We start from the raw sequence: 17,144 nt of genomic DNA on the forward strand, positions 1-17,144 counted from the left end.
CATTGTCCTGTTGGAACAGCAAGTTCCCTTGCCGGTCTAGGAATGGTAGAACGATGGGTTCGATGGCGGTTTGGATGTACCGTGCACTATTCAGTGTCCCCTCGACGATCACCAGTGGTGTACGGCCAGTGTAGGAGATCGCTCCCCACACCATGATGCCGGGTGTTGGCCCTGTGTGCCTCGGTCGTATGCAGTCCTGATTGTGGCGCTCACCTGCACGGCGCCAAACACGCATACGACCATCATTGGCACCAAGGCAGAAGCGACTCTCATCGCTGAAGACGACACGTCTCCATTCGTCCCTCCATTCACGCCTGTCGCGACACCACTGGAGGCGGGCTGCACGATGTTGGGGCGTGAGCGGAAGACGGCCTAACGGTGTGCGGGACCATAGCCCAGCTTCATGGAGACGGTTGCGAATGGTCCTCGCCGATACCCCAGGAGCAACAGTGTCCCTAATTTGCTGGGAAGTGGCGGTGCGGTCCCCTACGGCACTGCGTAGGATCCAACGGTCTTGGCGTGCATCCGTGCGTCGCTGCGGTCCGGTCCCAGGTCGACGGGCACGTGCACCTTCCGCCAACCACTGGCGACAACATCGATGTACTGTGGAGACCTCACGCCCCACGTGTTGAGCAATTCGGCGGTACGTCCACCCGGCCTCCCGCATGCCCACTATACGCCCTCGCTCAAAGTCCGTCAACTGCACATACGGTTCACGTCCACGCTGTCGCGGCATGTTACCAGTGTTAAAGACTGCGATGGAGCTCCGTATGCCACGGCAAACTGGCTGACACTGACGGCGGCGGTGCACAAATGCTGCGCAGCTAGCGCCATTCGACGGCCAACACCGCGGTTCCTGGTGTGTCCGCTGTGCCGTGCGTGTGATCATTGCTTGTACAGCCCTCTCGCAGTGTCCGGAGCAAGTATGGTGGGTCTGACACACCGGTGTCAATGTGTTCTTTTTTCCATTTCCAGGAGTGTACAAACATCATAGTGAACGCATTATTGTGGCCAAGATAGGCACGAAGCCCATGCCTACTACAGTAGTAAAAGTTTATATGCCAACTAGCTCTGCAGATGACGAAGAAATGGAAGAAATGTATGGCGAGATAAAAGAAATTATTCAGATAGTGAAGGGAGACGAAAACTTAATACTCATGGGTGACTGGAAGCGATAGTAGGAAGAGGAAGAGAAACAAACGTAGTAGGTGAATATGGATTGGGGGTAAGAAATGAAAGCGGAAGCAGTCTGGTAGAATTTTGCACAGAGCATAACTTAATCATAGCTAACACTTGGTTCAAGAATCATAAAAGAAGGTTGTATACATGGAAGAAGCCTGGAGATACGAATAGGTATCAGATAGATTATATAATGGTAAGACAGAGATTTAGGAACCAGGTTTTAAATTGTAAAACTTTTCCAGGGGCAGATGTGGATTCTGACCACAATCTATTGGTTATGAACTGCAGATTGAAACTGAAGAAACTGCAAAAAGGTGGGAATTTAAGGAGATGGGACCTGGATAAACTGACTAAACCAGAGGTTGTACAGAGTTTCAGGGAGAGCATAATGGAACAATTGACAAGAGTGGGGGAAAGAAATACAGTAGAAGAAGAATGGGTAGCTTTGAGGGATGGAGAAGTGAAGGTAGCAGAGGATCAAGTAGGTAAAAATAAGAGGGCTAATAGAAATCCTTGAGTAACAGAAGAAATATTGAATTTAATTGATGAAAGGAGAAAATTTAAAAATGAAGCAGGCAAAAAGAATACAAACGTCTCAAAAATGAGATGAACAGAAAGTGTAAAATGGCTATGCATTCATGGCTAGAGGACACATGTAGGGATGTAGAGGCTTATCTCACTTGGGGTAAGATAGATACTGCCTACAGGAAAATGAAAGAGACCTTTGGAGAAAAGGGAACTACTTGTATGAATATCAAGAGATCCGAGGGAAACCCAGTTCTAAGTAAAGAAGGGAAAGCAGAAATGGTTCAAATGGCTCTGAGCACTATGGGACTTAACAGCTGTGGTCATCAGTCCCCTAGAAATTAGAACTACTTAAACCTAACTAACCTAAGGACATCACACACATCTATGCCCGAGGCAGGATTCGAACCTGCGACCATAGCAGTCGCGCGGTGGAAAGCAGAAATGTGGAAGGAGTGTATAGAGGGTCTATACAAGGGCGATGTACTTGAGGACAATATTATTGAAATGGAAGAGCATGTAGATGAAGATGAAATGGGAGATACGATACTGTGTGAAGAGTTTGACAGAGCACTGAAAGACCTGAGTCGAAACAAGGCCCCGGGAGTAGACAACATTCCATTAGAGCTACTGATAGCCGTGGGAGAGCCAGTCCTGACAAAACTCTACCATCTGGTGAGCAAAATGTATGAGCCCGGCGAAATAACCTCAGACTTCAAGAAGAATATAATAATTCCAATCCCAGAGAAAGCAGGTGTTGACAGATGTGAATAACTACCGAACTATCAGTTGGTAAGGTAGTCAGACAGGGTTGTAGCCTCTCCCCGATATTATTCAATATGTGTATTGACCAAGCAATATAGGAAACAAAAGAAAAATTCGGAGTAGGTATTAAAATCCGTGGAGAAGAAATAAAAACTTTAAGGTTCTCCGATGACATTGTAATTCAGTCAGAGACAGATGTATGCAAGCTTGTGTGTGTGTGTGTGTGTGTGTGTGTAGTATAAGTTACTCCAATTACGCGTTTTTTGTGGTGTATGCACACATGTGAGATGAAATTTACTGACAAGACAGAACTGTAGATTCTTATTTGCGTTTTTGCTCTGGAAATACTGTGAGTTCCACCGACTATATATTCTCACGCTGTGTGCACACATGTGAGATAAAATTTACAGACCAGGCTTAATTATATAAACATTGTTGGACATAAGTATTTTTAGGGAAGTACAAAACGGAGAGAGATGTTAAAATGCTCTAATTTACATCATCGTTGTCCATTTTATTACGTATTTTTATAATGAATCGAATAATTTAGAACTTTGCGAAAAATTCACATCATTCGCATACTTCTGAACTTGGTCAAGATGGTGGCAACATACTATTGGCCCTTGTAATACTAGGCTTTGACTGGTTTTTTCGTTTTAATGCTTGGTCAAATATTGGGCTCTATTTGGGGGGGGGGGTTGGGAGGAGATGAGCGAAGAGGAGGGATTAAAGGGGCTAGCGGGAGGGGTGGGTGCATTGTGACGTATATATCCAATGTCAGTGATCGTATTCAAGGCTGAATTGTATCCTGAGTCGCCATTGCACTTCCTATCAGTGTTATTATTTACATAGATAACACCGGCAACAATATAGAGATGGCAGATTGGGTTTAATGTCCCATCGTAGCCACACCAGTCTTCATTTGAGTGGAGACTGGTCAGAAATTATAGCAGTTGTGTCCACTTCAATAGAACTACCCCAATATTTGCGTTCATAAATCCAAGCCAGGATAGCCAATTAAGATTTCAGTGTGAGAAAAGAGCCGTGAAAGGATGGAAGTTTAAGGTTTCTTGCCAGCTTGTGGAACCTAATAACGTACCTAAGACCTAATAACGTAACTAACGCAGAACTATATATGTGGAGGACAGCGAAATATTGTTTACATTTTGGTGTGCAGTTAAACAGAGATAATAGTAACCATGAGATTTTTGAAGGAATTGAGAGGGGCAGGAGAAGCAGAAGTTATGAGCAACGCCGTCAACAGCCGACACTATTAGTCCACTTATACATAGTTGATCTCTTAAACCATCCTTGGGTTGATTGTTGTAATCAATATATAGACGGAAACTTGAACGAATAGTAGTCTTCTGTGAGTCAAACGTGTACAGAGGATTGGCAAAACTGTCTTCGGTGTTAAACAGTATTAGGAGTAAAAAGCGACATTATCAATACAATAGGCAGTTACAGGTAATATAACCGTTTACTTACCATATGGGTTAGTGAGCATGATGTCTCCTCTGTAGTCCACTACATAATAATAGACTGTCAGGTTGGAGACCTCGACGACTTTTCTAATGAAGGCATCATTGGGGTCGCAAAAGGAGAGGTCTTCGTTGAACTGTGACAATGAAACATTATATTCTTATCGAAAAACACAAATAATCACGATGAATGAGCTGCGAATATTTTTCATAGCAGAAGGACAGAAAGGATAATAAATAAATTTGAGAAAAAATATTTATAGAATTTGCTGATTGAAACCAAAGGATCATTACGGATCTAGCGTCACTTTGCTTTTATTAATCAACGGAGTTATTCCCAGTAGTAGTCTAAAATATTGACCTGACCCTGTTTGTCTCATAAACTGTCATGTAAAGTCAAAAATCATACACTGCAGTCTTCCACTAGTGGTTTTCCTAGCTAGTGGTAAATGTTCCTAGTTGTACTGTTATGGTCCACAAAACGTATTTGTTGCTGATGTTTCGTCCAGTGTTGCTTTGGACATCTTCAGATCTGCTCCTGGAAACTTACTGATACGTAGAGAGTAGCTCTACAGAATCGACAGGTAAGATTAATCATTTCCAGATGACAGTTAGAAAGGTTAATTTTACTTCTGACAAGAATTTGCTAGAAAGCGCAAACATCCACCATGCCCCCTTTTTACATTATTCTTGTTGCTCTCGGACGTCCGAACAGTTAGTCGGCAAGAGTTATTGGAAGCAGGAGCACCTCATAAAATGTCCAACGCAGCTATGGAGGATACTTTAGCAACATAAATATTTCTTGGACCATGACGATGCAACTCAGAAAATTCACCATCAGCAAAAGTTAAACATTACAATGTTTTCATCCTGATGAATACCTGTCCAATGGATATAAAAATGATACGTCATCTAGAAATGAACCTAATACTAATAAATTGATAAGGATCACCCCAGTCGAGATAAATTGCCAAGATTTGGTTTTATAGGGTCCTATAAAAGTGCCAAAAGAAAATTGTACTTTTTCTTTGAAGACCGGTTTTATGCAATTCACCACGCTCGTCTATCCTGTGCAAGACTCTTCATCTTAGAATAAATTCAGGAATCTACAAACTTTTCTGAAAGGCCTATTGTAGTTAAGCCCTGGTCACCCTCTATTGCTGTCACTAACCATAATTCCTTCCAGTACGAAATAGACTATTGCTTTATGTCTAATGATGTGTCCTATCGAGCGGTCCCTTCTTTTATTCACATTGTGCTACATGTCTCTTTTCCACAGCAATTCGATTCACTATCTCATCAGAAATTGTTCTATCCACTCATCTGGTCTTTAGAAGTCTCCTGTAGCGCATAATTTCTGTACAGCTCACTCTCTTCTTGTCTAAACTTTACTCGAAATCGTGTACGTTTCACTTCTGTACATAACTGCACTCAAGGAAAACTCTTCAGAAAAGACGTCCTAACACTTAAATTTATACTGAATTTTGACGAACTTCTGTTTTACAGAAATATTTTCCAGCCACTGCCGGTATGCATTTTGTATCCTCTCTACTTCAGTCACTGTTATTTTGCTGCCCAACCAGCAGTACTCATATGCTATCTAAGTGCCCCAGTTCCTAATCTAATTCGCTCTGCATCTTCCGATTTCATTCGACTAGATCACATTACCACTTATTTTATATATGTTTCTCCTTTCAAGGCATCATCGGTACCGTTCTACTTCTATCCTTTGTCCTCTCTGTGAGAGCTACAGTTTTTTCTACACGTGATGGATTAGTGGTGTTAATGCTCAGCCGAGATACTGATGCATTTTTACGCACTATTTTTCGTCGACAGACCTAGTAATATTCTTCAGATGGTGCGAACTATGGTGACACACCTACTCGCTTTCTGAATCCATATCAGACTGTGAAGTATGGTCAGTGAGCGGCACTATTTATAGCCGAATTCGGCTCCAGTTACCCGCCAAGCTCTTAAATGCGGATTTGTTTTTAAGGGCCTGCATTATTACTCCGCGGAACCCACCTAGGCTCATCGTTTTCCGGCTCTGGTAGATAATATGGCCTCGAAGATAAAAACACATTCACAAAAATGGAATAGAAATAAAACGTCGATAAATCCTAAATGTTTTAATTTTTGTTTAAGAACGTTAATTACTTTTCCAAATATCTTCTTGGTTCCCTTTACTGTTTGCTCAAAGTGTAAACTGAATAACATGTTACAACCATGTTACAACCATGTGTCACTTCCTCTTCATTTACAGCTTGGTTCTGATGACCTTCAACTTTTTAAAACTGTAGACTGGTTTCTGTAAAAGTTATAGACAAACGTTCTCTCTCAGTAATTTATGTCTGCTACTTTCAGAATTTCAAAGGGTGTGCTCCAGTCAACACTCTCAGAAACACGCTCGAAGTAGGAAAATGATGTAAATGCAGATTCACCTTCCTTTAATCTATCTTCTAAGAAAGGAAGAACGGAAGATTAACGTTTAGCGTCCAAGTCTGTCTTCTAAGACATGGCGTAGAGTCTATATTACCTAACGCTTTCCTGTATTGTTCTGGAAACCATATTAACCTTCCTCGAGGTTATTTTGTAAATAATTGTTGTACTATGCTAACATGCGTTGTTAAACTAATAGTTCGGTAATATTTATCTCTTTTAGCTCCTACCTTCTTTGGAATCGAATTTATTCCACTCTTTTTGAATTGTGAAGATCTTTCTCCAGGTTCATGTATGTTGAATATAGGTGGAAAACTTGTCTTGAGATGTTCTCGCAAAATACCAGTAATTCTAGGAGAACGTCTATAACTCCAGCTACAGTGTTTAGACTTAAGTCGTTCAATGACATTTCAAACTCTTTTCGCAATACTATATTTCCTACGCCCTCAACGTGTAGTGCTTCTGTCATTACCTAAAAATTGCCTTGATTTCTTTTGTATAACCATTCTATATACCCTGCCACATGTTGGGTCTTCCCTTCTTTGCCTGGTACTTGGTTTCTACCTCTTGAAAATCGTATCCTTCTCTTTTCTCAAAGGATCTCTTTTATACCTTATTAGTGACATCTATATCTGCCTTACTCATACATGTTATTCGCGGATGTGCTGTGTTTTTATATTTTCTCATTTCACCAATTATTATCAACACGAGTATATCAAAGTCCTTCTACTGGACCTAGTCTCAATAAATATATTTTCGCTTGCTGCTTTAACTATACTGTCTAGAATTTTTAGTATTTCTATTGTGTGGTTATGATCGAACGATTTAGCACGTTACACGTTGGCACTAGTAAGAAAACGCAAGAAAATATGCAATTTATCCCGTCAATAAACGTAATGATTATTAAAGTGTCAAACGCCCGATTGAGCGTGATAACAACTGGCCGCGGTGCCATCTACAAGCTTTTAGGCGGCGCTACTATCAAATTTATATTGGTGTACTCACTGCACATTAAACATTAAATCGCAAGCATATGTAAAAACAACACGAGAGTACATTAATTGATGTGAAGAAGTGAACACATTCGCTCTCAATATTTAGTATATAAAAATATGAAGAACTGTGTCGTAGTAAAGTATTACATCTGTTTTTTAATGTTTCTGTTATAAAATGCGCAATTCAATGATCACCATCGTCTACGGGGAACTCCCATCCCTTGTAGTGAATTCAGGACAATGCTTCAATTCAATGTTGTGGCTCAAGTAAGAACTTGTAATATATCTGCGGCCTATGGTCGACATTGTTACTTGGAGAAACGAATAACCTTTCGTACACACTGTTTATAGTGAAGCTGACAATGATACACCGTGCTATGTGTTCCTCGAATAGTATCAAGGTTCGAAAGTACTATGAGTAGTCCATGGCCATGATCAAGCAATCGAAGTAAGGAATAATATCCGGAGTAATTACTTGCTGAGGAAGTGGGCGATAAGAATTCCGTCATGATGCGAAGTTTTCTTTCCCGTTGTGCGAGGACCCTCACGTTGACTTCCTTGTGGTAAATAGCGTACTCATGTCGTGACGCAATTAAATAAACGTGCAATTATAAAACATCGTGTTTATGAACCCATTTCGATTATGGCCTAATAGCTATAAGATTACAACGTGGCTCATTCACTATTGTGATCAAAGGCGAATCAACGTGCTACAGATGAGCAAAACTGTATGCTATCATCCGTTGACGTACTGTTCTGCCACTGGTCTCTGCACTTGAAATGCTGTACTACGACGAGTACTGTATAAGAGCTACCACGAATGTCTGCCGGCTAGTTCACGTAACATGCTTTAGAGTTCGGCTATGTAAGTCAGTTTACTTATTGTATTGCTATCGTGGTGTACGCTATTCCTGTCAACACAGGATTTTCAATCAGGTAATTCCTGCTGGTTCACGAAGTTGCAAGCTCGCGAAGTCTTACGGCTGCATTCACTCCTCTCTGCATCTATATCCACACATCTTAATGTGTCGTTAGATGTGAAGGAGAGAGTACTTAAAGTGTCACTATCCTTGCTTATGAGTTCCGTTTGTAAATCGAGTGAAGTAAGCGTCCGCATTAGACAGACTTTCCCACTTTTTTTTCCGTTTGGCAAGGAAGTAATACGTCACTTTACTCTTCTTGCGTACCGCACATTCGGAATTTTAATGATGAGCCCGTCGCTACCCTCGAGGCCTGTCTGGTAGCGTCCGACAGCGAATTCTGGTAGTAAGCATTCCCTTGACGTCCCCATATAATCAATTTCCAAACCCCAACTCAGATAACCCTTGTTTGACAACTCTGTCTCTTAAATGAATGATGTGTGAATATATAGTATGTGTATGGTGTTTGGTTATATTGATAAAGCTGAATTACCGGTTAAGATTAATTACAAATGGGCAGCGTGTAGACATACGTCATCATAATCATCATCATCATTTAAGACTGATTATGCCTTTCAGCGTTCAGTCAGGAGCTTAGCCCCCTTACGAAATTCCTCCATGATCCCCTATTCAGTGCTAACATTGGTGCCTCTTCTGATGTTAAACCTATTACTTCAAAATCATTCTTAACCGAATCCAGGTACCTTCTCCTTGGTCTGCCCCGACTCCTCCTACCCTTTATTGCTGAACCCATGAGTCTGTTGGGTAACCTTGCTTCTCCCATGCGTGTAACATGACCCCACCATCTAAGCCTGTTCGCCCTGACTGCTACATCTACAGAGTTCATTCCCAGTTTTTCTTTGATTTCCTCATTGTGGACGCCCTCCTGCCATTGTTCCCATCTACTAGTACCTGCAACCATCCTAGCTACTTTCATATCCGTAACCTCAACCTTGTTGATAAGGTAACCTGAATCCACCCAGCTTTCGCTCCCATACAACAAAGTTGGTCGAAAGATTGAACGGTGCGCAGATAACTTAGTCTTGGTACTGACTTCCTTCTTGCAGAAGAGAGTGGATCGCAGCTGGGCGCTCACTGCATTAGCTTTGCTACACATCGCTTCCAGTTCTTTCACTATGTTGCCTCCTGTGAGAATATGCATCCTAAGTACTTGAAACCGTCCACCTGTTCCAACTTTGTTCCTCCTATTTGGCACTCAATCCGTTTATATCTCTTTCCCACTGCCATTACTTTCGTTTTGGAGATGTTAATCTTCATACCATAGTCCTTACATTTCTGATCTAGCTCTTAAATATTACTTTGCAAACATTCAATCGAATCTGCCATCACAACTAAGTCATCTGCATATGCGAGACTGCTTATTTTGTGTTCATATATCTTTATCTCAGCCAGCCAGTTTATTGTTTTAAACATATGATCCATAAATAATATGAACAGCAGTGGAGACAGGTTGCAGCCTTGTCTTACGCCTGAAACTACTCTGAACCATTAACTCAATTTACCGTCAACTGTAACTGCTGCCTGACTATCCATGTAAAGACCTTTAATTGCTTGCAAAGTTTGCCTCCTATTCCATAATCTCGTAGAACGGACAATAACTTCCCTCTAGGAACCCGGTCATATGCCTTTTCTAGATCTATAAAACATAGATACAATTCCCTGTTTCACTCGTAACACTTCTCCATTATTTGCCGTAAGCTAAAGATCTGGTCCAGACAACCTCTAAGAGACCTAAACCCACACTGATTTTCATCCAATTGGTCTTCAACTAATACTCGCACTTTCCTTTCAACAATACCTGAGAAGATTTTACCCACAACACTGATTAAAGAGATACCTCTGTAGTTGTTACAATCTTTTCTGTTTCCATGTTTAAAGATTGGTGTGATTACTGCTTTTGTCCAGTCTGATGGAACCTGTCCCGACTCCCAGGCCATTTCAATTAACCTGTGTAGCCATTTAAGACCTGACATTCCACTGACTTTGATGAGTTCCGACTTAATTTCATCCACCCCAGCTGCTTTATTGCACTGCAATCTATTGACCATTTTCTCCACTTCCTCAAATGTGATCATATTTCCATCATCATTCCTATCCCATTCTACCTCGAAATCTGACACATTACTGATCGTATTTTCACCTACATTGAGCAACTCTTCAAAGTATTCCATCTGCCCAAGGCATCCACAGGATTCACCAGCAGTTTTCCTGACCTGTCCAAAATACTTGTCATTTCCTTCTTACCTCCCTTTCGAAAATTGCTAATTGCACTCTGGTCCAGTTGAACCCTTCATTGACTGGAAATCGTTATGTTTGGCTCTACTTGAAGACCACCTGCATGTATTCATGGACTTCATCTTCCCAAACAACGAAGGAAATGTCACCAGGCTGCAGTTGTACGATATTGGCTTGAAGAATATTCTGGAAAATTCGAACGAATGATTTGGCTACCCAGATGGGCCAACATGAATCTCATCGAACTTTTATGCGACAGATTCGAGTGGTCAGTTGATGTACAAAATCTTGCACCGGAAACACATCCGCAACTATGGAGGGCTAAAGAAGCAGCATGGCTCAAAGTATCTGCATGTGACTTACAAATACTTCTTGAGCGCATGGCACGTCGAGATGAAGCACTACGCCGCGAAAAAGGTCTGTCACATTTCGCTCTTTCACTTTTGGCCTCTCAGTGCATAATCGAAAAACTACGTGTAATAAATTTCATTTATTTAGCATTAACTGTTACCTTCTGCAGTCCTATAAGCACTAGCTTTGCAACCCTCCTCTATACAACAATATCCTCCCTGCACACTCTCACGAAAATACAATGTCTCTCAAATGAAATATATGTGTATATAAATATATATGAAGTGAAAATTAAGGTCCACATAACACTCCCTTATGCTACGACTGATGTTACTTTTGGACCTGACGATTTTGCCCCTTTAAGAACAACGTGTTTACTACCGTATGGCAGAAATTTCTGTAAGCGGTTACTAAGCTACTCAGGTGTTCCGTCAGATAGTATTTTATTCACTAAGGCAGAGCGTAATCGCATGCAATATCTTCCAAACGTAAAGGTGTCTACCTGACTATCGTTGTTGATTGCCTTTTAGATGTCACCGACAAAAACAGCGAGCACAGTTTCGCAAGATGGTTGTTTCTGGAATCCAGATATATCCGTACAGAAAAACAATCGATTTTCTAGAAGATCGTAACGCAGCAACATAAAATTCGTTCCATAATTCTACAGTAGACTGTCGTTAGCGACTCTGGTTTACACACACGTACACATCATGTCAGTAAGCGTTCTTAGAGAACATACCTCATTGTAATATCTCGGTACGATCAATGTTCCAGCGAGGTTTCCCACCGTCTGCTATAGAGGAAACAACTTCCTTTGTTAACCTACGTAGCTTCTTGGACGTGTTCTATGACCTTAGCTGCGTCATTATCCATCTCAGTGAGTGACTGTATAGATGATTCTGATACGTTTGCTGCCCTTACGTGAGACGAAAACATCATATGGTTGAGATGAAAACGTCATATGGTTGTTCGACTCATCGTAGTAGGAATATTGCGTTTCATTTCACTGGGTGATTTTCGTATTGGAGTGCTTCAGTTCAGTTTGGTTTCATTGAGGTTTTGCTTGTCGACAACGTTTTGGCTTTCTGTAAGTGTATGATGAAACTCTCCTTGATTACGTGGCCTTCCCTTGACAATCTGACTGAAAACACATCTATCATGCTGCAGCAGCTGTATTCCCAGAAGTCTAGTCTTACATCACAATGAGCGGTAACTGACATTTAATAGATAACTACAATAACTAGAAAGCTGTGTTAGCAATAACCGACTCACATAAACCAGAGGGTCAGGATTATCGGCTGAAATGTTGTCGTTTCCGAAGTAGAAGTCCTTCAACTCGTAGGCGGCTTCCGTCTGCTGTTCCACAGTAGGCAGGTGCAGACTGGGACCCACCACACCTGCAAAGTCTTCGTTCAGATTGGTGATGAGCTCCGAGTTTTCAAGTACGCCAGATCCTGTGACAGAACAATCAACAATGAGCTAGAACGAAAAACTGCAATGGGTGGTGTGTAGGATAGCACAGCCTATTAGATATATTCCAAAGTTAAAGCAAATGAATCGCATTCTCTATCACAGAATCTTGAAGCTATATTTTTATAAAGTAATTATTTATGAGAATCAAATTAAAAACTTCAATATTTGCTATTTACTAAGTTTGACACTGGGATATGGTACTAAAAATATGCAAGAAATTATGTTCTTTAAATTACCTTTTGAAACTTTTTAATCGTTTTGGGTTGTACGCACATCACGGTACACATTCTCCTTTAACTTACCCCACAGAAACAAGTCCAGAGGTGTAAGATCAGGAGAACGGGCTGGCCCCAGAGGATATGAAACAACGTATTGTGGCAGCCTGCGGCGACATTACACCAGATGTACTGCGGCGTGTACGACATTCATTACGCCAGAGATTGCAATTGTGTGCAGCAAATGATGGCCACCACATTGAACATTTATTGGCCTGACATGTCGGGACACACTCTATTCCACTCCGTAATTGAAAACGGAAACCACGTGTGTATGTGTACCTCACCCCTCATGGTAATGTACATGTGCGTCAGTGAAAAAGACCAATAAAAAGGTGTTAGCATGTGGACGTAATGTGCTGTTCCAGTCTCTTCTGTACCTAAGGTCCATCACCGTTCCCTTAGGATCCCTACGTAATTCGGTGCTCTCCGATACACACGATCTAACATCGGAGGAGTGGTACTCAAGCGTCAACTTTAGGTTACAATATCTCCGGATGTAATTAACATTTTACAATGCAACAAACGGCACTGATTATGTATTTGTTTATATGTTCAGATGTGCTAACAAAACTATCGAGGTTCCATTTAAAAAAACGTAGGTTTTTGTTAAAAAACATACTTCCACGCATTTCTTTATGGTTTGTATTAACCAATTACACTAGCCCCTCTCCTCACGTCCGGTCTGTGGAATCGATTCGTCAGTATTTGATGTGGTTTACGAAATATATCCAGCGGTAACGTTAGGTGACTCACCCTGTATTTTGAGCCCCTTGCTGTCAGGTGCATTGTCTATTTAAGTAGCTTTTAGGAATAATCGCCCAATTTCAGAGGGAAACTTTTAGGGGACGCTAATTACTTAGCGAAGATTATTAAATAGATTACATCGATCATCCTGGATTACTGAAGGGAAGATTTCGTTGGTGACAACTGTATTATAATCCGCTGTTTATTTAGAAGTAGTATGTTTGTAAGCATTAATGTACTAGGCCGATAACTTTTGCTATAAGTCCCATAATACCTGGAATGATGCTGAGGCACCTCAAAAGTTATTTAAGACCCGGTAGATTTTTCTTGTCTGATAGTATAAAAATTACGTATTGCATTTCCAGACTACATTTCCTACGTGAGTTACTACTCCTCCAACACTGATCAATAAAGCACCGGTAGGGCAACAGATGCTTTGTCAGCTAAAGCTGTTAAGATAAATCATGCACAGAATACGTACCGGACTCCGCAGAAGTAGTGCCTGTCATGACGGGCACCTTGCTGAAACGGCCGTCGATGAGCATCTGGATAGGGGAGTCAGAGAGGAAAGCACCTTCCATGTCAGGCTCGATGTTTGGCGCCCAGAGAACGCTTATAATGTGCTTCTTCTCCTAAAACCGCAAACCAAATTGTAGTTCTCATGTAACATCTTAGAGAAACTTTTGTTGGACACCATGACAAGTGCCAGTTACCTATTGGCATTGAATAAATTTAAGAGATAAAAGTGTCAATGCTCTGCTTAGCAGCAAATGTTACTTATCATTACTTACGTGTTACTAAGACAGTTTTGTCATGCACAAACAATCACTAGTGCGAATGCGCTTGTTGGATGGGAGAGAGTGTTTATGACATTTAATTATATCGGAAATTCAAGGAATCTGGACGCTGGGTAAAGTTTTTCTCCATCAGGTTACTAGATAACATATGCGTATACGGTTGCATTTGGTTTTCCCTGCTGTCTTGGAACAACTTCATGTCATTGTTCCACTGAGTATAAGTAGGTCAAGGAAAATAAGTACTACACGGTAGCAGATGTCAGGACACACTGTGAGCTGTCAGGCATAGATATCCAATTATGTTTAAGAAGCCAAGGAAACGGACTTGTCGTAGGTTAGCTCTATTTGTTAATAAGTGTTCTGACTCAAGAAATTACATCACACTGGGTTATTGTTGTTTGAGAATGTAACTTAAAGCTTCAACGTATATTATAACCATGCCCTACAATGTACAGCACAAACAATCAGAAACACAAATGTGTTCCTTTCTCTGTGACTTTATGTGTTGTTTAAAGTAACGAACCACAATTTATTTTTTGGTGACGTTTAAGAGTTTCTTAATAACGGACTAAGTTGCATACATTAGATACCTGTATAGCTGAGGAGTTGTTGTTTTTACTGAAAATTTTTATATTGCAGAATTTTTTCGAAGACGTCTACGGGTATGAAAGGCACAAAAACTTGAAACTGAATTATGAAGTGCAGATTTGGACTGTGAAGTGTACCGTCCAGTATGAATCTAGAATCTTGTAATCTTCTTACCTCATATGAATTTCTGATCCGTCCATCAAGTCATAAACTAAACAGCGAATGTCTAACTAATGTACATTTGTCGTTATAAGCTATTTTCGGGTCAACCAAGGAGCTTCACGTATCTTAAAACGCTGTTCTTTATAAAAAATAAAAAAAGAAAAAAACATGAGCTTAACTCGAATTCTGCCCCACCACACAACATATCAAATTAGTATCGTATAAGACAGCCAGAACATCTAATGCATAATGACTCGCATTTAGTGTACCCAGGATATTAGTCACTACACGAAATTTCTAAAGTTCGTTTTCCGATACGGCTTTGCTCATCTTTTTGTACTAGCAGTACTATTATCTGTAGAAGGATTTTTACTAAGCATGGACTACACCTGAACGGGACTGGCTAGGGAAGATTTCTAGAACTGACTGTAGAAAGTACTGTAGAGGGGTGTGAGCCTCAGGCTACACATTGCAAAGTACCTACTGTTATGGGTAGGAGAAGCAGGTCTTCATTAGGATTAATTCTAGCAACAGGTCCCTGCCCCCCTAAATCTCCAGAAATCTAAAAAATCCTGAAATACCCACTTTGGATAGATTCTAAAAAATCAATTGTCACACGTATCAGATGTCGTAAAGAAAAAGAAAGGATTGGAAAAAGTAACATGGGATAGTTTACTGACTTAATAATCCTTCATAAAAACATGCAAACCATCGAAAGTTAAATACAGCAATATGAAACTGAGCTTTAGTGTTTTAACTGCACAGTAGTTTGTCAGTGAGCCCTGGTCTAGAAAGTTAAGACATACACTTAGAAATATCGGTTATGGAATTCATATTACTTGATACCACCAAGATATTAATTATTCGTCATGTGTATCGATACCCAGTGGTAACGTGGATACTTTTTGCAATAAATCAACAAATGATCTAGAAAAAGCCTCAATTGAAGAAGTTAATATAATTTTGTCCAGAGACATAAACTCGAAAATCGTAGTTGTTTGTCAATAGCGCAGCGAGAGTTACTACAATGGCTGCATCAGTAATCGACCATGCAGTCACAAACATGAAGTCTGCAGCACGTGCTCTAGTGGATAGTGTTGCTACCTGTGGATCACGGGGTACCTTGTTCGATTGCCTGCAGGACTGGAGAGTTTCTGTGCCCGGGAACTGGCTGTTTGTGTTGTACTCGCCATTTCATCCTCATTCGTGAATGTGGCGAGATTGGACTGCTTAAAGATTGGGACTTTGTACAGGCGCTGATAGCCGGGCAGTTGAGCGCCCCACAAAACAAACATCATCATACTCACCACATATATGGATAAGAAAAAGTGTAGCGTACCTGTAAAAGATGTTGACATATCAGAACTTTTCTACCAAATTGTAACATTCAAATTCGGTATGAAGAAAGTCACTAAACAAAATAGAAAATTTTTTAGGGGAACTGACAAACAAGAGTTTGAATAAATTATACAGAGAAACCATTGTAAATAGGAAGTTATCTAAATTCTTAGTATTATTTAAACTGAAATAATAAGACATAAATACCCACATCAGTATCAATGTCTCACAAGAATAAATGAATAATAGATCAGGTTTTAAGAAAGCATCCCAAACCCTTGAATATATCGCTTGAAAAAGTGTCATCATGAGCCACAGTTCTCAGATATTTGTCATATATACAAAACGTTTTATAGGAAGGTGCTGATTGCTGAAGAAACATCATTTCATGACAAAATAAATATGGGAATCCATTAAAAAAGAAACAGAGAGAAACAAAGGAAGACTTAATAACATACTGATAGTGGAGGGGCATCCAGCAATAAATGATCCACACCATCTAACAAATTATGTGAACGAACATTTTTCAAGTATTGCAGAGAAATTGTAACAAACATTCTGCCAGAAACAATATTTTACTAGTAAACTGTTGTGCGCTAAATAAAGTGAAGTTATGAGATGCCCAGCGTTCTGTTACTAAGCGTTAAGTAAAGTGAAGTCATGAGGTGCCCGTCGTTCTAAGACTGCGCCTTCAAAATTCCTGACAGGTTAAAACTGTGTGCCGTATTGAGAATGTAACTCGGGATCTTTGCCTTTCGTGACCAATGGCTCTATCGACTGAGCTACCGAAGGACGACTCACTTTCCGTCCTCACAGCTCTAATTCCGCGAGTACCTCGTCTCCTACCTTC

General features: G+C 40.6%; 1 protein-coding gene across 1 annotated transcript in view; it reads right to left on the reverse strand.

The window, feature by feature from the left end:
* Positions 1–17,144, reverse strand: part of LOC126252074 (cholinesterase-like) — a 92,878-nt gene that overhangs the window by 22,553 nt on the left and 53,181 nt on the right. The window contains exons 6-8 of the mRNA XM_049952926.1: positions 13,891–14,041; positions 12,187–12,368; positions 3,961–4,090 (exon numbers count right to left, since the gene is read on the reverse strand). Of these exons, the coding sequence (XP_049808883.1) occupies positions 3,961–4,090; positions 12,187–12,368; positions 13,891–14,041 (463 nt within the window). The remainder of the gene's footprint in view (positions 1–3,960; positions 4,091–12,186; positions 12,369–13,890; positions 14,042–17,144) is intronic.

Source organism: Schistocerca nitens, chromosome 4 (genome assembly GCF_023898315.1).
Source record: "Schistocerca nitens isolate TAMUIC-IGC-003100 chromosome 4, iqSchNite1.1, whole genome shotgun sequence".
In the NCBI taxonomy this organism is placed as follows: Eukaryota; Metazoa; Arthropoda; class Insecta; order Orthoptera; family Acrididae; genus Schistocerca; species Schistocerca nitens.